This window comes from Heliconius melpomene, chromosome 15 (genome assembly GCF_056956725.1).
Source record: "Heliconius melpomene rosina isolate 202511_hmr_F chromosome 15, ASM5695672v1, whole genome shotgun sequence".
NCBI lineage: Eukaryota > Metazoa > Arthropoda > Insecta > Lepidoptera > Nymphalidae > Heliconius > Heliconius melpomene.
Window position 1 is genome coordinate 3,502,091 of NC_140403.1, and position 23,616 is coordinate 3,525,706.

Below are 23,616 nucleotides of genomic sequence, written 5' to 3' on the forward strand. Positions count from 1 at the left end.
AAATAAATGTTTATATAATGATAAAGGTGAATAATATTTATTTATATTTTATGTTTTATTTTACAGTAAACGCGTCGGGTATGGGTTCGATTCCCACTCGGGGGTATGATTTATTATTTATTAATATTTTCACTTCTTTGCTCTAGTAACGAGGAATGGAGTGTGAAACACTAGGTTCCCTTTGCCTAGCCTGTATTATGCGGAATACTGCATGAAACTGAAAATGCTAATCATATTAAATACTTTCAAACAATTAATAAAATATTACATAAATTACGCCATAAAGTTAAGGAAATTTCATTTGTGTACTATAAATAAGCTTATAGGATCTATCGACTGAAGACAGAGTGCTGTGTGAATTTTTAAAAAACTAAACATAGAATTATCTCAGCATTGGATAGAAAAACAAATCGTTCCTGTTCTCTTTTTTTACTAAAATAGAACTAGTATACATTTTGGAAAATGGAAATGTTATCCGATGTTTATTAATTATGTTTAAACTTTAAAAACACATGTTTCCCAATTTAGTTAAACGTATACCTATATATTCCTTTGACCCTATTACAGTATAAATTAGTTACTCATGGACAGACTGTTTTATAAATAAACCTAGTAATTACACGAAATTAATTGAATGCGCCGCATGAAAAACCAATTTCATTATAAATGTAACACATTTGTATAAACCGCGGTAATGCTCAATAAATATATTATTTACTCGTATGTTTACAATAAGTTGGTAATGCTAGAGCTATATTTAATAATGCAAGAATAAAGTAAATAACATTTAGTATTTATTTATCAATACTAGTGGGCCCGGACGCGGCTACGCCCGCGAAAATATAAGCCTAAATAATTAAAATAAGTTAAAAAATAATAATAAGTGGAGATTTATTATTAGAAAAAATATCTGAGTAACCGAAATGAATAAACAAAAGAAGTAAAAGTAACTAAAGGAAATTCTTAATATTAGAAAAAGTATATTTTCTATATTAAATAATTATTAATTTTTGCGAACAATATTAAATAAAATCTCAAATTATTAAAATTACGATATTAACATCGGTATAGATAACCGAACTGCAAATAATTACATAAAAATTAACGGGTAAATCGAAAATATATAAAAATTTACAAAACCATCAAAGTCATCTGCCCGTTCGCGTCGATCATACTATACCGCTCGTAGGCTAGGTTATTAGGAATCAGTGGCATCTCCTTAATTATATATTAGAACTAGTGGACCCGGACGCGGCTACGCCTGCTTGAACTATAAGAATATTTTCGCGTAGATCATACTATGCCGCCCGTAGGCTAGGTCATTTCGAATCAGTGACATCTCCTTAATTATTTATTAGTATGTTATACAGTAAACTATAATTTCAATCTAGATAAAATGCTAAAAGTGACTGTAATATTTATTTTCATAAGGATGAATATCAAAATGTCGCGGTAACGGTTGCGTAGCGACGCGACGGTTGTTATTAACATGGCAGAATAAATAGCATGTCAAATTAGAAAGTACTTTAAAATATATTAGTTTATATGTATAATGTAATGTTATATAGCCTGTAGCACTTCTGAACAATGCAGCTTTCATACAAAACAAAAACAATGTAAATCGGACCAGTAGATCCAAAGATCCTAGCGTTCAAACAAACAAACAAACAAACAAACAAACAAACTCTTCCGCTTTATTATATTAGTATAGATGTTATACAGTAAACTATAATTTCCATCTACATGAAATGCTAAAAGTGACTATTATATTTATTTTCATAAGGATGAATATCAAATGATAGAAATCATCTAATTTTTGTAAATGTATACAAATCTATATCAGCGCGCGCCATGTATGCATTAAGCACTTACTCACATTGGGTGACGTTTTCTTAAAACAACAAAGTTTGCAAGCCGTTGCTTAGCAACGCGTAGCGACGATTGTTATTAACATGGCGGAATAAATTGCTTGTCAAATTAATTATTTTAATATATTGGTATATATCGAAAATATTACAAATATGAGAAAAAAAAGTATCCTATGTTCATCCCGGGACCCTCAAGTATCTCTATATGTGTATTTTATCACAATTAAATTAGCGGTTTGGCCCTGATTGCGTAAAAGACAGACAGACAGACAGACAGACAGAGTTACTTTCGAATTTATAATATAGGTATGGATAAATAATAATATTAAAATGTTTATTGATACAAAAATGAAAAAAAAAGTGGATTTCTTTTAGCTTCACACTGTATCCTGCACATAACAGGCTAAGTTAAGGGAACCTGGGAACCGAATTCCATTCCCATTAAAACACTTCCGTTATCCATTTTTCACGGAATTCTGGAGGCGCGCTTTGTCTTGTTACCAGAACCAGGAAATGAAAATATGAAACATTTAATTTTTTTTTACTGGAAATCGAAAACACGACCTGTCGCATTTACTTCAAAATATTAATTTATTTTTATAAATTTAATATTTGTTTCACACAGTGGAAGACAATGTACTATCGCACATAGTGCGTCAGCTGACACCAGCCAAAATTGGTGGTTCCGTGGTACTTCGCTGCGAAGTGTCACCCCAGTTCGGCTTAGCTGATATCACGTGGCTGCAGGATGGCCTGCCTCTATCTTCAGGGTATATGGGAGCTGGTATGTTGATAATGCTTATAGTACATTTACTTAATTATGATTGTTTGTTTTATTATAAGACTAATTGACGTTATGTAGTAGTTGGCAATGTATTGTTTTCTTTTCCCTGATTTCATAGGACAATGCGTTGATTTAGTTTTGAAAATTAGGTAATTAAAACAAATAGAAAATGTAGTTATTATTTTTAGCTTTACGCTGGATCCCACGTTTGGCAGGATTGGGAGAGGGAACCTGGGAATCTAGTGTTAAAACACTATATTTGTTAAGTTACACTTCATATATTTATTCATCACAGCTTTTTTGTTAAGTACATGTTGTGAGGTCAGTTGTGGCACAAGGGCACAAACGTGCATAACTGTATGTATAAGCGCTACATGTTGTAAGTTCGATACTCACTCAACAAAATAAAATAAATAATATTTCTATTCCCTTGTTCTGGTAACAAGGCATAGCGCGGCGTTGAGTTCCGCCACTCAACACTAAACGCCAAAGTGTCCTAATTAAAACAAAACAGAATTGGTTCTCTAGTTTATGTCCAATATACATCGTAAGTAATATCCTAGAAACCCGGTGGATATCGGGTGCGGGCGGGCTGCTTCTTGGCTCGGACCTCACGCAGGCTGACTTACAAGCTGAATATTCGTGTTTGGCCCTCGATACGCCGAGCCCCTCGTTGAAACTGACAACAGATGGTATGTATACTTTATTATAATGGTTTATTGAATTATGAAAATATATTATGAATTATGAATTATGAAAATATATATATAAGTATTATATTTGTAAAGGCATTGTACCAAAATTTTTTTTTAGTTTAATCAACTGTATCTCTTACACAGCAGTGTAAATTCCCATTCCCCATTCATTCCCATTTTCGACCGAATTCTGGAGGCATTACCTGTTGAGTGGCGGAATTCAAGGCTCCTTTACGGCTGTCTAGAATTTTATAATAATGTACAAATTTTATTCAGAAGTAATTATTAGCTAGACTACCAACTAGATATTGGTTTATATTTAGTCGTGTTTTATGATAATGAAGTTATAGTATGAGCTCCGCAACTCAACACGCAATGCCTCCAAAATTCGGTAAAAAATGAGAACGGAGTGTAAACATTACACTCGAGGGAGGGCTCATTTTTCACGCTCTACCTTGCTGCTTGCGGGATACAGTGTGAAACTAAAAAATCTTAAATAAATGGATAAAATGGTGTAATAATTATTGTCAGTATTATATCTAACACTAATTGCTCTTGCAGTTTGCACTTCCCAAGATTTCTCACGATCGTCACCTAAGCTATAGACAATATTGTTTTTAACTTTTGTTTTGTCGAACAGACAGCACGTGGCTGGAAAACATCGAAGTCAATAGTGTAGAAGCTCGCTCTGGTGATACTGTTTTACTTCCGTGTATTTTGAGACATATCAACAAACATACTATTACGTAAGTGAATTAGATATTTTTTGTTATCATTTTTTTCGATAATTGAAATATTTATTAATATAGGAGATTTTAAATTAATATTTTTGGAATTATAAGTAAAAAATAGAAGAAAGTTTGCAAAGTGTTACCAGCAAGAATAACAGTGAAATGCTAAGACGTTATTAATATGTGATAATATATATATTTTTTATTAATAGCATCTATCAATGTTAAGGCGCTCCCTTTCCTTTTTCTTGCTACGACGTTGCATGTTAACTTGAATGAGAATCGAACCCATAACCATCACGTTCACAGTCTGACGCTGGGTCACATCAGCTTCATTATACTATATGAATTCACAATAAAGAAAATGCTTATTCAGTACAAAATTAAATCATCAGTTGGCAGCGACAGGAAGCAAACGGCGTGTGGGTATCAGCGGGTGAAGGAATCGTACGCGGGGGTACGCTTGTGCTGCCAAGCGTACGCTCACATCACGCTGTACGATACGCGTGTTCGCAAGGAACTGAATCGTCCCCGCGGGTTATTGTACGACTGGTTGTGTTTGAACCTTTGACTGTTACTGTTACACCTAATCCTTTGGTTAGTATTTTTATAATGTGCTAATTATGTACGATTCATATTGTTTGTAGGGTTCCGTACCTCAAAAGGTAAAAACGGAAATCCTTATAGGCTCATTTTGTTGAAAAGCCGGGTATTCCCCGTAGACGAGAAATAGGACGTTGTATTGTATTTTGTTTTGTTGTATTTTCTTAATTTTATAGAAAATTGTTTTTTAATAGAAAGTGAGAGTTTTATAATATTTACATTAAAGATATTACCAAATATTAATAAAAACACCATATAATAAAAAAAATATTTTAGATGTTAGGCACTGGAGGCACAGGCCATTTCAATTGCTCAGTGCACGGCGGTAGAGGTGGAGGGGTCACGTTAAGTTGGCAGCACGAAGGCCGTCCCCTACACTCTCCTCAATCAAAACTAGCAATCGGCCCCGTACGACCACATCACGTTGGCCTCTACCAATGTACTGCGTACGATCATTCAGATTCTGCTGTTTCTGGTGCTGAGCTGGTTATAGCTGGTAATATTTTATTTTATTTTCTCCTATATAATCAATAGCAAAAATATTAAACATTGTTTTAAAAATCAAATTTTAAATACAATAATAATATCTTGTTCTTTCTTTAGTTCCATATATATCTGTGTAATAGGTGTTACAAAAACAAAGTAAATAACATAACATTTTTCTTGAATAGTAAGGATTCTTATATTAGCCCGTGTGAATGAGATTATGCGTTTCAGACAGACCGCCGAGATTGATATCGACATTTAGCGAGGCTATAACCCGAGTGGGTCAAACTATAGCGTTCAGGTGCGCGGCCAACGGTATACCTTCACCCAGGATTGTTTGGACGTTGGACGATAGACCCTTGCCGTCTGCTCCTGAAAAGTACGTAAAGGAAATTATAGAAAACTAAAAAAATATCTATGAAAATATGTGAAATCTACAATTAAAATATTTATATATGTCTTTAGATACAGTGTAAATACAAGAGCAGAAGCTCTAAATGGAGGGGATGAAGGAAGTATAGTGTCTACTCTTAGTATAACTATAAGAAGTGCGGATGAAGGAGGCCGGTATGGCTGTAATGCTACTAACACCGGAGGTTCCCACGCCCATCATGCTAGATTAAATGTCTTTGGTAAGTATATAATTGAATTAAGTTCATTTCAAATTTCTATAATAAAATGGTTTAGTTGAAAATAATTTATTATAATGAGAAAGAAGTAATAAAATGTTTTTTAAATAAAAAGTTTATTTTAGGTCCTCCAAATATAAGGTACTTGCCACCAATTCACGTGAAAACAGATATAGATGTGACAATTTACTGTCCGTATTCTGGATATCCTTTAAAGTAAGAAAAGTCTAAATAATTAAATAAATAATAGAATTTAAGACACTAAGATAATTAGGATATTGAATGACATTATTTCTTTTAGAGAAGTCGTTTGGAAACGGGAGGATGGTTCTTTGATAGAGTCACCTTTAGAAAGTAACGATGAACGTGGTATGTTAAGATTGACAGCCGTTAGGAGTGCTATAGCGGGGACTTACACTTGTGAAGTGAGGGCAGAGAGTGGAGAGTTGGCAAGGAGGACTGTTCGTATTGACGTACATAGTAAGACCAAATCATATTAATAAGTAATTGATAATTTATGGTTTTACATTAATATGTAACTATAAATTTATTGTTAAATATTTAATATGGGACTTTTATAAATACTTTGCTTATATTTTCTTGTATTGAAAATTGCTTTTTCGTTTTATACATACAATTGTTTATTAATTTCTTTATAAAGTCACTAACTATAACTTCTTATATAGCTCAAGAGGCATTTTACAGAATTCATGTAAATTTTCCAAACAGAACCTCCAAAAATAGCGCCGTTTCAATTCCCCGAAGAGCTGGAAGTCGGTGGTAGCACACAAGCTACTTGCAGTTTAGTTTCTGGAGACAAGCCAATACAGTTTTCTTGGTTAAAGGATAATTTGCCAATACCATCCACACTTAAGGTACCTATATATTTCGTTCAAAAGAAATATTTATTTTTAGATAATGTTATTTGAGGTATTTATAACTTTACAATTTATTTATCAGGTTGAACAGAAAAATATGGACTTTTTTACAATATTAGTAATTCAAGATTTGAACTCTATGCACAGTGGAGAGTATTCGTGTAAAGCGACTAATGATTTTGGATCCGTCAGTCATAGCGCGTCTTTAATTGTGAAAGGTATTTATTTAAAGTTGGTAGATAAAAAGCGGCCAATAAATATTCTTATAGGTAATTAGAATAAAAAAATAAATAAAAACAAACAAATTTAGGATAAATTCATTTTCAGATTAGAAACAGAAATATATATTTTTCAGCTTTACTTTTTTTTTCTGGCAGGATCAGCGCAGAATTTTAGTGTTCTTTTTCCTCTTTTCGTCCGAATTTGAAACTTTACAGGACAATTTTACATATTTAGAAAGAACCTACAATAAACTACATTTAGATTTCTCACTATATTTTGGTCTCAACACTATTAAATTACTATATAAAATCTTAGAATAGCATAATAAATAAAGCAGTCTCTCCGCGCAGAGGCTCCCACGTGGGTGTGGAGACCGCAGAACACGTCGGTGTCGGCCGGCGCCGCCGTGCTCCTGCCCTGCTCCGCTAAAGGGCAACCGATGCCGAGGATATCTTGGGAATATTCTTCGGGTAAGTACAATATTGTGTTAAAAAGTTTTTAAGTTATTTAAACTTATATTGGACTAATAAAAAAAATAATATTTCACGATAAACAATTGATCTTAATAACTTATACTTTGCACCAATTCTCCAAAAAAAGTATTTATAATAGCAGAACCAAGACCTTATATTTTTTGTTCCCAAAGTACTGGCAGCTTGTACCTTCGAGAATGATCCACAACCTTCCTCAATAAATAGACTATCCTATAGAAATCGATTTTTAAATAGTATTAAAAGTTTAGAATAGACATAAAAGCAAATACAAATTCCAATATAGAAGGTGAAAACTGGCGCCACATACTGTGGGGCCAATCAGACGCAGCGGACAGCGAAGGTGCCATTTTATCTGATGGTACAGTGTGGTTAAGAGCAGCATCTCCAGAACATGAGGGCTGGTATCGATGTACAGCCAGAGTTCAGCATTCCTTCCTACATCATTCTTTCTTTCTTGATATAAGAGGTAAGTTTTGTATAAAAAAAAACTAAAGAAAAAACGGCATTAGATACTAAATATATTTAGTTTAGTTTATTTGATCATTAATCATTAATTAAAACATTTCTTAAGCAAACGTCGTTAAGTTTGCATTTTATGTCTCTATATTTATTACATATTAAAATCCAACTGAAATAACTAGAGAGAGGCCAGTGGTAGTGGTTGGCGTTAAGTCTGCCATTTAACACGCAATGCCTCCAGACTTCACGAACATAGTTTCTTAACACTAGGTTCCCTCTGTGTACGAAATACAGTATGAAAATGATTTATTCACTCATTTTAACTAAAATAACACCTTGAACTTTCGTCTAGAACCCCCAAAACTTTCACGAGGAGGTGGTTCAGGTGAGACCAGGTGGGTGGTGCGCGGGTCCACCGCCCGCCTCACGTGCACAGTGCGGGGCGAGCCGGAGATACATATACATTGGACTCACGATTCGAGACCTTTGGCTTTGCAGTAAGTTGTTTTGTAAAAATACATTTTTTTATATGAAACTTATGAGGCCAGGCTACAAGCGTGTAACTGTAACACGGCGATTGTAGGTTTGATTTCCACTGGGGCAAATGGATTTTTATTTATTATTACTTTTATTTCTTCGCTCTGGCACTAAGGTAAAAAGCGCGGCGTTGAGTTCCGCCACTCATTACATAATACCTCGAAAACTTGGTCCCCTCTGTTCCCTCCCCTTAACCCAGGTTCCCTCTGTCTTCGCTGTTATATGTGGGATACAGCGTTAACCTGAGAAAAAAAATATTACACTAATACGAGATTTTCGCATAGCAGTTGGGGGCTATGTTGAAAATAATAAAATTGTAAAAATTTACTTTTCAAATGTTATATTTCAATCATATCTTTTTCTCTTGCTTTGTTATTGTTGTTTTTATGTTCGTTCGTTTTTATGAAAAGAAAAATATATTTTCATTGTCTATCCGTGAGTGTCACTTATCAACTCTTCTTCCTTCTGGCATTAATCCCGGCTATTGCCAGGATCTGCCTTCCTACTCAACCTACTCCACTTTGCACGGTCTTTTGCGTAAGTGTCACTTATCAACTATATATAAATTAAACTGTCGTATCGGTCTTTTTATCGTACATTTTATAATCACAATATGGATAACAATTAATTGAAAACAGTAGAACGGAAGTAGGTTGTGTAGAGACGCCACTGTGACATATTACTTACTTATAGCGATGACACATTAGCTGATGCTGCTAGCCATATTTTATAATATCGGTGTCATTCAAGTAAATAACTATTTTAATAACATTGGTTTCATAGTTTCTGTTTTTGTATTGATTTTTAATTATATAAATATTAATTTCAAATAAAAATATATCGTAAACAAATGGTGGATGGTTTAATATTAATTCTTGTTATTTTTTTTGTTTTAATTAATGCATTTGACATACCAGTCATTTAAAAAGGAAAAGTTATTTATTGTTGCTTATTTAAAAAGGTCCTAAATGTGTTTTTTCTTCGCCACACAAAAATATGGAATATTTAAGAAGAGAAAAACAAAGAAATTGCGTTTCAATCAGCAATTTCTTGCATACGAGTACATGCACTGTTTTTTTCAGCTTCTCGCTGTATCTCGCATATAGCGGAGTAAGTACGGGGAACCTAGTTAACACACTCAGTTCCTCTTTCCTCTCTTTTCTTTCCGCCGATTTAAAAATATACTTTGCTTAATATTCTCAATATTTTTTTGAAGTTTGAAAAACACTGTCTATTTTAAATCCCAGATTTACCTAGTTAGAATGCTTTTAGACAAATAGTATTAATCTGATAAATTGAAGATTAAATTCATAATTAGAACGGATTAATCGATGAAATGGTTGTATATTAATGAATCTGACAACCGTGTACAAGAACTTAAACTAGCCTATATAAATAATCCTTTATCAATATTTCAAAGTAATTTAAGTTGAGGTCAGTCGTGGTGCAGGAGTACAAGCGTGATAAACGCGATAGACTGTGGGTTCGATTTCCAACCGAGGAAATGAAATTCTTATTTTTTATTGAATTCAGTTAATAATTTTCCTTTATTCGATCTGCTGTCCAGGTAGACCGTGGCGTTGAATTCCGCATACAATTCTTCTCAACATACAATGCTTTCAGAATTCGCCGAAAGTGGGGAGCGATGTATTAACACCCACTGCCTTCCACTTTTGCCACAAAAATATAAAAAAATAACTGATTTGATTATACTAAGTAAAGAAAACGATTTTCCGAAAACTACTATTTAGAACTATTGTTCTACTCAGTCATTCGAAAACAGCGCGCTCAATAATTCACTTTAATTTGGACGCTTAATATCGGAAATAGTTTGAGAACAATTTCATGACAGTTTTGGTTATTGATAAATTCCCATCTCGATATTATTATCTTAAGGTTAAAATTATATATTCAATTACTTTGATCGTTACATGTGAACTAGAAATTAGAATATATGCGGTAATAGGTAAAATAAATAAATCAGCTTCACGCTGTATATAGCAGGTTAGGCAGAGGGAACCTATTATTACGACACTCCATTCCCCACTTTTCGTCGAATTTTCGAGGCATTTCCGGGCTAGGCGAAAATAACAAGAAATAATAATTCATTCCCTGGAGTGGGGTTCGAAACCACAACCGTCACGTTACTAGGTAATAGTACACCGTTCTAATTGAGAAATGTCGCACGTTTTGTAATGAACAAATTATGGATTATTCGATAAATACTAAGTTATGGCTTGTTCGATAAATACTAGGTTATGGCTTATTTGATAAATACTACTTTATGTCTCATTCGACAAATATTAAACATGGCTAGTGTGGAAGCCGGTTGTTTATGAACACTGAAGTTATTAATATTAAGTCTTACAGAAATTATTATTTAGCAAAACTATTCTATAAGTTTCTTATAAACTTAAAAGTGTTTTTTACGGAGACAACGAAGTAATCCACCTTGTTCTCCGTTTTATCTATCCTAAAGACCTTAAATATTCTTACTTTTTTAAATATATTTCAATAAGAAAAAAATAATAGGAATTGTACTCATAACAATTGTTCATACTTTGTTTTTTAGCTTCACGCTGTATCCAGTATATAGCAGGGTAGATAGAGGAAATATGGGAAACTAGTATTAAAACACTCTGTTCCCATTAATACACTTTAGCCCCCCATTTTCCGCCGAATTCTGAAGGCATTGCACTTTGCTTTGCAGAACTTAACACCGCACTTTCCCTCGTTATCAGAGGAAGAAAATAAAAATATGAAATATTATATTTCCCATTATACTTCCAATTACTTAATAATGACGTCACTTGTTATTAATAGTTTATAATAACGCTATACAGTGCATTACACATTTAATTATTCTTCATCCAATAGAATAGCTTCATTATTGGTTATTTGTACAAGTCCCCGGCAGTGGTCGGGCTTAATATGTCGAGTCTGTCACATAGCAGAAATGAACTAATTCCCTGCTAATCTCATGAACCCTGGTTCATTCGTTGCGTAAATTCGCAACCGAGCTCTTTATCACCGATTTACCCTATCATTATTTGTTGCTTCACGCTCTATTTGTAGCCATTTATTATTCAGATAAGTAATTTAGTTAATTTATTTTTAGAATGGTATATTTAAAATTCGTCTTTTTTATCATGCCATTTAGAAATATTAATCAATTTAGTGTTAATATGTATTTAGACGTCGTGGCCCAAACTTTTTTACGCCAAAGCATTGCGTTGAGTTTCGCCACTCAACCCGATCCTCGAAAACTCAGCGGAAAGTGGGGAGCGGAGTGCCTTAATATTATTTCCCTCTGCCTACCCTGCTTTACGAGATACAGCGTGAAGTTAAAAAAAAAGTGTTTAAAAATAATAAGGTTCCCAAACTTCCCATTATACCTTCACATAATGTATGTACCTACTTACGACACAAGAAGATAGATAGAGAAGATACTCGTACATTACTTAAACGTAAAGTGGATGTTTTATCACAGCGGCTCAGGTGGTGTAGAGATGCGGGACTTGGGCAATGGGGCCATGACATCGGAGATAACGATCTCGCACGCGGGCCCCGAACACGCGGGCGACTATCGCTGTATGGCCAGAAACTTGTATGGCAGCGACGAATTAGTATTCAAGTTATTTGTTAAAGGTAAGCCTGTGATGTTGTATTTCTGAAGTTATAGTGTATTCTTATTTTTATTGATTCGTATCGTTTTCTATATGTCTATTTTGTAAAATTAAAGCAAATGGATGAAGTATAAGAAAAACAATGCATTTCCAAATTGTACAATGTGGCCTACGAATTATAAATAAAAAGAATATTCAGTAAACCTAATATATTTTTAATAAAAAAAGAGATATCTACTATTTTAAATTAGTTTTAACTATTCTTACTAAAATTATTATTCTAACAAAGATATTATAAAATCGAGCCAATTGTAATTAACAGAGCGCCCAAACACACCAGAAGAGATGCGCATATCAGAGGTGTGGTCACGCAAAGCGCGTGTCACTTGGCGGGTCGCCCGCGGCGCGTTCGTGTCGCACTACTCGCTACAGTACAGGCCGCTCACCCGCGACCTCACAAACGCTCCGCTCAATGCCCCGCTACCCGCTCTGCTCGACACTTGGGACTCATCGGATGTTATGAATATAACGATTGCTAATTCAGATTTACTGCATGTTGCGTGAGTATTGATTGAATTATTATTAGTTAGTTTTTTTTTATTTTGGTATTGTTAGTGTATAGCAATAAAATAGGTTTTGGATTGTTTTTCTAATCAATGAATTTGAGAAACAAGTGAATTTTTCATATTATATAAAACGCGACGTTAAATTCCGTCTCTTAATGCCTCAAAAATTCGGCGAAACGCGGTGGAAACTTAATACTGGATTCCCAGGCTTCCTCTGCCTTCCCTTCTATGTGCCTAACTTCATCAGGATAGGTCAGTTAAAGTTATTATTATTATTACTTATTTCGGAGAGTATTTTTGTAATAAAAAACAGTTACTTTGAAAAAAGAACTTTCGTGATCTAGCGAATTATGAAATGCACAAAATACTAATTTGAAAAGTGCAAGAGATACTACTACTACATCAAAATTATTAAGTAAAAAGTACATTACCAATTTTATTAAATACCATAATTCATTTCAATTAATATCAACCGCTGTTTCATTTAAAGTAATTATCATGTCAACACATTGTTAATTACAGTAGCATTTGTAAAATGTGATTGGCTGTTAATTTCTGGAATAATACAAAAAAAAATCGTAGTGGCGCCAAGGCACAAGCGTGTAAACGCGTTTGGTTGTGGGTTCGATCCCCACACGGGGAAATTAAATATTTAATATTTGAGTTCCGCCACTCAACACGCAATACCTCCAGAATTCAGCGGAAAAAGAGGAACGGAGTGCCTTAACACTAGGTTCCCTCTGCCTACCCTGCAGCATGAAGCTGATGTTTTCTAATTATGACTTGGTAAAAGTTAATACAAATAATATACATATGAATTTCTCTAATGGTTGTTATAGTTTCAAACTTACTACCTAATCCCTGCTTGTACGGACGCGTTTTGTTTGTTCTCGTATTTTGATGCGGGCTCATTTACCACTTTATTTGCGTATGTGGTCATTTGACACTCAGTCGTATGTAATTTAATGAAAATATTTATTTATATGGGATATATGTATATTACATTTTCATTTCTTCGCTCTGGTCTCGAGGAGAAGCGCGGCGTTGAGTTCTGCAACTAAATGAAAGTGGGGAATGAAAGTGTCTTAATTGGAATGGAGTATCTACACTAGGTTCCTAATTTCCCTCTACCTATACTGTGATGTACAGGATACAGCTTTTTAAACGGTTTTATTTAGCTCACCCCGGTTGTTTATTTATTTGTATGTTTGTTTGGGTCAAATTTAGTAATTGAAATTTAACCCTCTTCCCGTTAACCGATTGATCTGAAATTTGGTATACGCCTTTGATTCTGGTGACAATACAATTATCCATATTCAATATTATTGTGAATCCAAGATGGCCGCCGCTACAAGATGGCGGACAACTTAGTTTTTTTCAATCCCATCAATATGGGTATCAAATGAAAGGGCTTGTCAAGTAGAATTCAGTGGACTACACAAAATCAAAATCCAAGATGGCCGCCGCTACAAGATGGCGGACAAGTTAGTTTTTTTCGATCCCATCAATATGGGTATCAAATGAAAGGGCTTGTCAAGTAGAATTCAGGGCACTATACAAAATCAAAATCAAAGATAGCCACTGCTACAAAATGGCGGATAATGTAGTTTTCAATCCCATCAATATGGGTATCAAAATAAAGGGCTTGGTAAGTATAATACAGTATACTATACACAATTACAATATGAATCTCCCACCTAAGTCAAGATCAGGTATCCTGTCGAGGACTGTGTGGCTATAGGGTGCCTAAAAATGATACGTCGCTAGGGGTACCACCCAAGGTAAAAGGTAAAAGCGCGCCGAGAACTGTATGGCACTAGGTGGATAAAAATGATATGTCGTTAGCGTTTTCCCCTCAAGATTCAGGCACATCTTGTTGTACATAGCCTTGCTCCTCTATTGGACCTCTGGGGGGTCGATCGTAAATTCTCCATTAACCTTGCAATAATGAGGCACTCAACGAATTGAATAGTAGGAGAAATAAAAACTAAAAACTTAAAAATAAAAAAGTAAAAAAAAAAATTTAAGTTAAACGGTTTTATATTGCAGATAAATGTACTAAAAGATAAAAAATAATTTCATGGAAATTATGATTACTAAAATAAAATCGTGGGGCACGTCCAATATCTACAATCGAAAGACATGGCATGAGACTTCACCCACCTAGTGGTAAGTAGAAAGTGTCCCCACGATTTTATTTTAGTAATCATAATTTCCATGAAATTATTTTTTATCTTTTAGTACATTTATCTGCAATATAAAACCGTTTAACTTAAAATTTTTTTTTTACTTTTTTATACCATCACTAAATACTTCTTAATTTAACACAGTGGTATAAGTATGACTAAATATTATGGATAAATTGTGGCTTCGATTTCCACTCAGGGAAATGTATTATTCAACATTTTCATTCCCTCACCATGGTAACAAAACACGCAAAATTTCAAATGCGGGATAAAGCGTGAAGCTGAAAATCTTTTATAAAGCTAGACCATAGAGCGTTATATCAACTCATTTACCTCGTTGAACGATTTGAAGTAAATCGACGCCGGGCTCTGTGTTTTGCCAAATGACAGTGCCATAGAGATTGAGTTGTTAAAGTGCTAGAACTGTGCGGATCCACTGGCTTTGTTCCAGTATTGGTAAATTATGAGCGAATACTTCTACTTGCTGTCGGTTTTTACGTAAATATTCGAATTATATTGTTACCCTGGGTACTAAATGTGTTTTAAATGAAGAGATTATAATTTAAGTTTAATTATTAGCCCAATTTTTCTGTATAGGAGCAAAATCTCTTTGTATTACTTGCAGTAACAAAAATCTACAATTACCTAATAGTATTTTAGATACTTATTACGTAAAACTTTAAATGTTATTTATTATACAAGTTATAATAATCAAAATAATAATATCAAAACCATAATAATAAAAAAATAAATTTCTTTGCTCTAATATCGAGGCAAAGTGTATAGTTCGTAGTTAGTTTCGCCATTCAACACGCTAATCTCCAGAATTCAATGGAAACTGCGGTGCGGAGTGTCTTAACACTAGGCTCCCTCTGCCTTTCCTGCTTCATACGTGATACAGCATGAAGCTGAACACAAAATATTTATTTACTTTTCCTGATCCTATACTATATGTTAATTTATATACATACATACACATATATCGTAAAATATGTAATGCTCATCTCGCATGTGTGACTCTGCTCGGCTTTTAGAAACAACTCGTTAAAATACAACACTAGCTAATTCTGAATTACTCTATGTCGCGAAAATTTATAGAGCATCGTGAATTCGGAGTGCACTTTTAATTTAGTTCCAGTGTACTATACTCGTATATTATGACGACGGGCAACACTTGCGCTGTAGAATTAATGATAAGTGTAAAGTGTGCGCTACGGAATAACGGTAATAGCTCGTTGGACTAGAACTATGGCGAGTTCAATATTGTAAGGCTATTTAATGTGCTTAGTGATATACTCGGGACTTATGGCAGTTCTAATAATTATTATGTTTTTTGTTTCAAGCTGTTCCTATCCTGTATATAGTTAGGTAGGCAGAGGCAGCTTAGTGTTAAGACACTTCGCTCCTCACTTTCCGCTGAATTTTGGAGACACTGTGTGGCGGAATTCAAGATGATTATTATTTTATATATCATTAAGTCCGACTGCCATTTTACTATTTCAATTCCACTTCGTTCCCACTTTCCCCATCGTTACTAAGCTGCTATTTCCAATGTAGTCAATACAAGAACCAATATTCTCTATTTGCAGAGTAATCTATATTGCATTCAATAGTTATTTCAATAAATCTGTTTGTATGAACGGAGTGCATTTGCTCTAGTATTTTATATGATATCGAATGCTACAATTTCCATTTGCAACGGTAGTGAATTCGATACGTAATTTCTATCCTATGGCTATCGTGTCCTATTAAATTTACTTTTTAATTTAACCGTATATTTCGCACATAGCAGGGTAGGCACCGGGAATATAGGAACTTAGTGTTAAGACACTACGTTCTACTCCGTAAAAATATTTCATTTCAGGCAATAACTCGGAGTAAGGAGATTTATCTTGGTCTACATACATTAGATCCGTAGAGTGAATAAAATAAGCTAAAAATATTTCTCTTATTTAGAAACTATAGAATATAATATACATTCGTAGAACCGAAGGGCCAACTCGTGCAGGGGCATCCATATCGGGCCTCTCTCCAGACACGCGATATGTACTACGATTGGCGGCGTTTAACGACGTTGGAGCTTCGACTTATACACCACCATTGCATTTCACTACTCGTGAGGAAGGTAAGTTGTACTACTATATAACAAATATTTTGTTTTTTTAGCGGCACCCTGTATTCCGCATGCAACAGAGTAGGCAAAGGGAGCATTGTGTTAGGATACTCCGTTCCCCACTTTCCGCCATATTCTGGGAGCATTACATGTTGAGTTTTCCCTCGAAACAACAGCGAAGAAATTAAAATATTTTCTCGAGTCAGAATCGAACCCATAACCTGTCGCGTTTATAGTAAAACGCCTGCGCCCCGACTGGTTCCTAATGAAAATTTTTTTTTGTAATAAAATTAATCATTTGGAGATTTTAGTGTTATCATTACTTATAAATATTAATGAACGTTTTTAACTTCAGTTACGATGTAAAACTTCTAAACTACCATTATTTTCAATAGATAGAATCTTAACCATTTGCAATACTTTCTATCTCGAGTTACACAAAAAAAATTCTTCATGAAAGTAGGTTAAGTACTTCACTCGTAATAGCAACATTTTTGTGACTTATATACTAACATTTATTTGAGGCATTTCATAAATAAATGACTTGTAAAATTATATTATACTACAGACTCAAACGTGGCTCCGCTTTCTTATTTGCTTAAATTTATATTTATATTATATCCAAAGAATATTTTTAGAACATATAGTATTCTATGTCCATTATAATATCTCTAAGAATATATGTACAAATTTTTATGACAATTACTTGAGAAGTTTTGGCGTGAAGGCGTGATAGACAAACTTACATTTCCAATTATAATATTAGTTAAATTATGTATATTTAAATTAACTATAAACACAGTATATTTCAATTTACTAAATTCAACGTGCTCAACTAAAACCTTATTATCCACACTTGTAATGTATACGACAGCGCCCGGAGGTGTGCCGCGTGACATCACAGTACGTGCACTCAGAGCCAGGGAGCTCCAAGTGACGTGGCAGGTGAGTGACGCTTAGATGCTAGAGATTATGCAGATATGGCACAGTAAATACTCTGTTCTAGGTTTTAGGGTGTAGGGTTTTGTGAGGTTTTCTTTTCCATGTAATAGTATGGCCGTTGTTTTATTTTGGCGCTGTTTGTTTGTTTTGTTGTGAATGTAATTGTTTTTAGACTGATTATTATTTTCTTTTAGTTTTTACCTTTAAACAGGATAAGTAAAGAATATTAACACACTCCGTTCTCCATTTTCCGCCAAATTCTGGTGGGTTTGCGGGTTCGTCGTCAAAGCGAAGAAATGGAATTGAACCCACAGCATATCGTGTTGACAGCCACACTTAGTGCCCTTGCACAACTACTGGCCTTTAGTTTATACATGAAATGAATTGTTTTACAATATATCAGTTTATTAATATTAAGCAGAGAAGAAGAATTAATATTATTCTGTAGAAGAAAAGAATGCATATTGCTTTAAATAAGTAGCAGTTGAACGATTATAATTAACATATTTCAGTAAATATATAAAATATAACTTCTATATAAAGTAAAAATATTTGCTGAAAAACGAATGTGAAGAATATTCATAAATAATAGTGTAAAAAGAAAGAAATGACATAAAAATTATCACTTCCTAAAGCAAAGCTGCCAGCAGCTACAAAACAAACAAAAAATAAACACCTTTTGTTTGTAAAGTTATATAAACGTGGAAAATTTTCCTGAATTCTTATTTTTTTCAACTTTCATTGAAGTTTTTAGCTTTAATTAAAATAGTTTTTGCAAGTTTGTTTAAAAATATATATACTTTTCATCGAGATAGCAAGAGGGAATGTGGATTAACTTTTGAATGCTCATATTTTCATTTTATTGTTAATTCTAAAGCTGTTTTTTATTAAAATGCATATATGAAAAGGCTTTTACGATAAAATATGGTTACATTTTCTGCTTCACTCTTTATCCAGAGACAATTTGGTAGGCAGAGGGAACTTGGAGGCCTAATATCCTAATAGACACTCTGTTCCCATTGAAACACTTCCGTTCCCCATCTTCCGCTGGAGGCATCGTGGGCAGGACTCAACGCGGCGTTGAATCAAAGAGGAAATCAAAATATTAAATATTTCATTTCCTTGAGTGGGAATGGAACTCAAAATCTGTTGCGGTCATTTGTGCCCCTGCGCCGCTATTGTCCTCTATATTTAAGTTTACTATTATAATAAACATCATATAGATTTAAAATATAATGAAATAATCTTAAAAAATTGCACATGTTTGTTTAGCCGCCACCCCGGGAATCTTGGCACGGAACTCTCTTGGGTTACACAATACGGTGGTGGGAAGCCTCCGAGGAGGGAAAAACCAGCGAGACAGGATCTGAGAGTGGGGCGAGCGCTGACGCAACAAGTACTACGCTAAGAGGCTTAAAAGCTGCTACGAGATATGGAGTTACTGTGAGAACGTACAACGCAGCTGGAACTGGGCCATTGTCTCCACCACATTATAGGCACACTTTGGAATCACGTAAGTACATAGTATAACAATAGTTGAATAATTTATATATGCACTTGCATACGTACAATTATATTTTTTTTAGCTTCACGTTTTATCCCGCAAATAGTAGGTAAAGGGAATTTAGAGTTAAGATACTCCGTTCCTCACTTTTCGCCGATTTTTTTAAATATTGCGTGTTGTAGCGTAATTCAACGCCGCGCTTTGCTTCGACACCAGAGAGAAAAAAATTGGAAGCATTGAATATTATATTTCCTCGAGTGGGAATCGAACTCACAACCTGCCGCGTTTACAATCACACTTTATGCCCGCGCCATCACTGGCCTGGCACTATAATATAAAACTCGTATAATATAAAATACAAATAACACCGCCGGCTATGAAAAAAATAACATCCAATGATAAGCCACTAACATTTTTAGACATCGAAATCCCAAATGTAAAATAACAATAAAATATCCTATAAAATCGTATAAAAGTGCCATCAATTCGTTCCGATCCGTTTGACCTGGATCGAGAGGCCACGGTTCAATTAAGCCATTTTGCATTTTGATGGACAAATTTACGATAGTCGCTTTAGTGCGGTGATGATGGCCTCAAAACTTATGAGTGGAAGGTACCCTCGCCTTTATTGGTGTTCTAAAGTACATGCTCGTTCTTCATATTTACATATTCAAATGAGCCTTGTGTCCCCGGGTCGTTTTTTCTCTTCCCATTAAAAGTTAGTGTAACTTTTTTTTGGGACGGAATACGTAAATATTATAGCTTATTTATGAGTCCACTCTCGTGTATGTGATAACTGAGTAGGTCTTATATAACGTTGTACAGATGTGTAAATGTACACATGATTTTTAGGGTTCCGTACCTTTTAAGGAAAAAAAGGAAACCTTATAAGATTATTTTGTTGTCTGTTCGTCTGTCTGTGCCTCTATCTCAAAAATGTTTGGAGACATCGAGTTGAAATTCAAACCGACGAAAGATATGACCGTTTATATCGCAAAAAATACTTATTTCGACACTACAATCAAAACTAATAGGATAGTTCCGGTTGCTTATTTGCTTATTTGTTAGGTAATAGAAAACTATACATTCTTGGTTAAATCCTAAAAGTAATATATAATAATAGCCTGAAAAAGGTGGGAAAAAATTAAAGCCGCCAGTTCAAGTAAGGTATCAGATGAAAGGGCTCTAGCTAAGCTAAGCTTGAATTTCAGAAAAAAACTCATAAACAATTTCTGTACGGAACCCTCGTCGACTCGCTTTTATATATATTGATTATAAATACAAAAATATAAACAGAAGTCTAATACTTTAAATCTTAAATTAAAAAGGACTCTAGTATTGTTAATTCTAAAAGTTTCAAATGTTTTATTTAATTACTTTGTAGCGGAGAATTCTCACACTAAAAGTTTATTGAAGAAGTAAGTAACTACCGCGAATGGTGGTAGCGCCCTCCTTAACTCTTTTATACTAAATTCATATAAAAGACTCACAAAGAATTTTTATGTAAATGACCTCGCTCGAAATAACGAGAACCAAATAAATTATGCTTTACACAATAACTGAGATTTAAGAACTGCAACGGTAGAAGGTCTTTAGAATTTTATAGTTAAAGTAAATTTTGGACTAAAAGAGCAAAGAATTGTTCATTTAATGTTTACCGATTTAAATATTAAATTCTTACTTTGAGTTCTTCTTACTCTAAAGCAATTATAAATAAAATTTAATTTATATTGAGGCCAGTCGTGGCGCAGAGGTACGAGGGTGTGACTGTAAACACGACAGGTTGTGGGTTCAAGATCCCCAGTCGAGGAAATGAAATATTTATTAAAATTTATATTTTCTGCAGAAAGTGGGGAACGGAGAGTTTTAACACTAGGCCCTCTGCCTACCCTGCTGTGTGCGGAATACAGCGGGATGCTGCGTTATTTTGTATATTTATTTATATTTTAATTTTTTAGCACCAACTGCGGGCCCGGAGGACTTGTCTTGTATATCTAGTGGTTCGACGTCCTTGCGGGTATCATGGAGGCCCCCAAACATAGATGCTCGAGGGGGCCAAATAACGCACTATACTTTACAATATACGAAGCGTGACTCCGATCCCTTACAGCCTACTCAAGATGCACATTTGCGTGTTCAAGTAAGTTGATTGCTGTGTTCTTTTTTTTCAGCTACACGCTCTATCCCGTACTTAGCAGGGTAGGCAGAGGAAACCTGGGAACCTAGTGTTTAGAAACTCCGTTCTGTACTTTCCGCCTAATTCTTAAAACATTGCTTGTTGAGCGGCGTAACTCAACGCCGCATCAGAGCGAAGCGAAAATGAAAATATTAAATATTTGATTTCTCCAAGTGGGAATCGAACCCACAACTACACTATATATGCGAAATACAGCATAAAACTGATAATTAAGGGATATCGTCGTCGCAGTCGAGTAATTTTTAGATGGCTGCATAGATTAATATATAAAAAAAATCTTACTTTAATTATTTTCTTCCCGAATCAAAAGTTTAACAGAACTAACATCTAAGTGACCACGACTCGTCGACCGTATACAACAAATGTTTCTCTAAAATAATGTTTCTCTAGGGTGAAGAAACAACGGTATCACGCTTAACGCCTTACGCGGAGTACGAGATTAGGGTGCGAGCGCACAACGCGGCTGGCGATGGACCGCTATCAGCGCCCCAGGTTTGCAAGACCGACGAAGACGGTGGGTATCTCACTCATTTCATCTAATGTTCTCCTTTTGTTACAAATACAAATTACTTTTGTACTATCTAGGTATATATGTATTTACTGAAAAAAAAATATTTTATAGGCCAGTTGTGGCGCAGGGGCACAACGTGTGTGACTATAACGCGACTGGTTGTGGGTTCGATGCCCATTCGAGGAAATGAGATGTTATTAATTTAAATTTGTATTTTCATTTCTTCACTCTTTTTCCGCCACTCAACAAGCAGTGCCCCCAGAATTCGGCAGAAAACAAGTTTTAACAGTAGGTTCCCTCTGTCTAACCTGTTATGTTTTATTTTTTCTCTAATGTAAGATAAACACTTTTATATTTTATTTCAATTGGGATTTTCAATTGAAATATTATAATTTAAATTTTCGTAGCACTTCCTAGATGAAATATTATAATTTAAGAAGGATTAACCAAATTACTTATTTATTATCATAATAGTGTTTGTACACTATATATCTAAATATATTTTTTGTATTATTTGTATGATATATGAATGTAAAAATATTTTCTACACTAGTTCCGAGTTCCCCCGGTGGGATGAAGCTGATAGCATTGAGCGAGCGGTCGTTACGCGCGTCGTGGCTTCCTCCTCTAGAGCCTAATGGAAGACTCACGCATTACTCGCTATATGTCAAAGATTTGTCTGGGTAAGATTATTTATACTTATATATGTATTTATAAGCAAGATCTTTTAATGTTAGGTACATTAAGGATTTATTAGGCCGTCATGGCGCAGGGGTTCAAACGTGTGACTGAAAACGTGACGGTGTTAGTTTCGATTCTAATTCATGGGAATGGATTATTTAATATATCCGTTTCTTCGACCTGTATGTAATGTTAGGTACTGTTCTACTGTGCCATGTCACTTTACGTTCCTTTTTACAATAAAAATCTCACTTGAGAGTCGCGCGTAGCCTTATCGTTATACATAACGTAACGGTTGTAGGTTCGATTCTCGAGGAATGAATTATCTTTTCTGTGATAACAAGACAAAACGCGGCGTTGAATTTCACCACTCAATAGGCAATGTCTCGAAAATTTTACTGATATGGGGAACGGAGACCATATGCATTCCCTGCTGTATTCAGGTTTCCTTCATTTTGGGGTATTGTTTATTGCACTCTTATTTTAATAGTCAGTAAACTATAAATTATAAAAGTATATTTTATTATCGTTAATAACATAGTTCAACAAATACAAATCCTAGATTAATTATTCAGATAACTATGATATTAATTAATGTCGGCTTTTGTCCGTATTGTTGTTGAACCGCCATTTTCTCAATTATACTGACCTGTTCGAGGATGTAAAAGAGATATAATTAATAATTATTCAGGGTGTTGACATTGCGTAAAAGTTTTATTATGCTAACATTATGTTTAAAGCGACGGTAGTGGGTTCGATCTCCACTCGAAAAAAAAATGCTGTCAGAAAATATTAACCGTGGAAGACAGAGACCTTAACATTAGGTTCCCTCTGCCTACGCTGCTGTGTGTGAGTTACGAGAAGCTGAAAAAAATATGTTTAAGATTTCATTATTCTAATTTGT

At 34.4% G+C, this 23,616-nt stretch overlaps 1 protein-coding gene across 1 annotated transcript in view; it reads left to right on the top strand.

Moving 5' to 3' along the window:
- The window catches only part of LOC146531338 (cell adhesion molecule Dscam2-like), a 47,884-nt gene that overhangs the window by 12,157 nt on the left and 12,111 nt on the right, over positions 1-23,616 (top strand). Inside the window, exons 4-25 of the mRNA XM_085198232.1 lie at positions 2,494-2,652; positions 3,216-3,344; positions 3,988-4,093; positions 4,474-4,675; positions 4,958-5,177; positions 5,399-5,546; positions 5,633-5,799; positions 5,922-6,012; positions 6,098-6,276; positions 6,526-6,671; positions 6,757-6,892; positions 7,247-7,366; positions 7,674-7,856; positions 8,202-8,346; positions 11,877-12,034; positions 12,335-12,572; positions 16,750-16,889; positions 17,752-17,822; positions 19,092-19,332; positions 21,282-21,463; positions 21,911-22,034; positions 22,585-22,714. Coding sequence (XP_085054358.1) covers positions 2,494-2,652; positions 3,216-3,344; positions 3,988-4,093; positions 4,474-4,675; positions 4,958-5,177; positions 5,399-5,546; positions 5,633-5,799; positions 5,922-6,012; positions 6,098-6,276; positions 6,526-6,671; positions 6,757-6,892; positions 7,247-7,366; positions 7,674-7,856; positions 8,202-8,346; positions 11,877-12,034; positions 12,335-12,572; positions 16,750-16,889; positions 17,752-17,822; positions 19,092-19,332; positions 21,282-21,463; positions 21,911-22,034; positions 22,585-22,714 — 3,415 coding nt within the window. The remainder of the gene's footprint in view (positions 1-2,493; positions 2,653-3,215; positions 3,345-3,987; positions 4,094-4,473; positions 4,676-4,957; positions 5,178-5,398; positions 5,547-5,632; positions 5,800-5,921; positions 6,013-6,097; positions 6,277-6,525; positions 6,672-6,756; positions 6,893-7,246; positions 7,367-7,673; positions 7,857-8,201; positions 8,347-11,876; positions 12,035-12,334; positions 12,573-16,749; positions 16,890-17,751; positions 17,823-19,091; positions 19,333-21,281; positions 21,464-21,910; positions 22,035-22,584; positions 22,715-23,616) is intronic.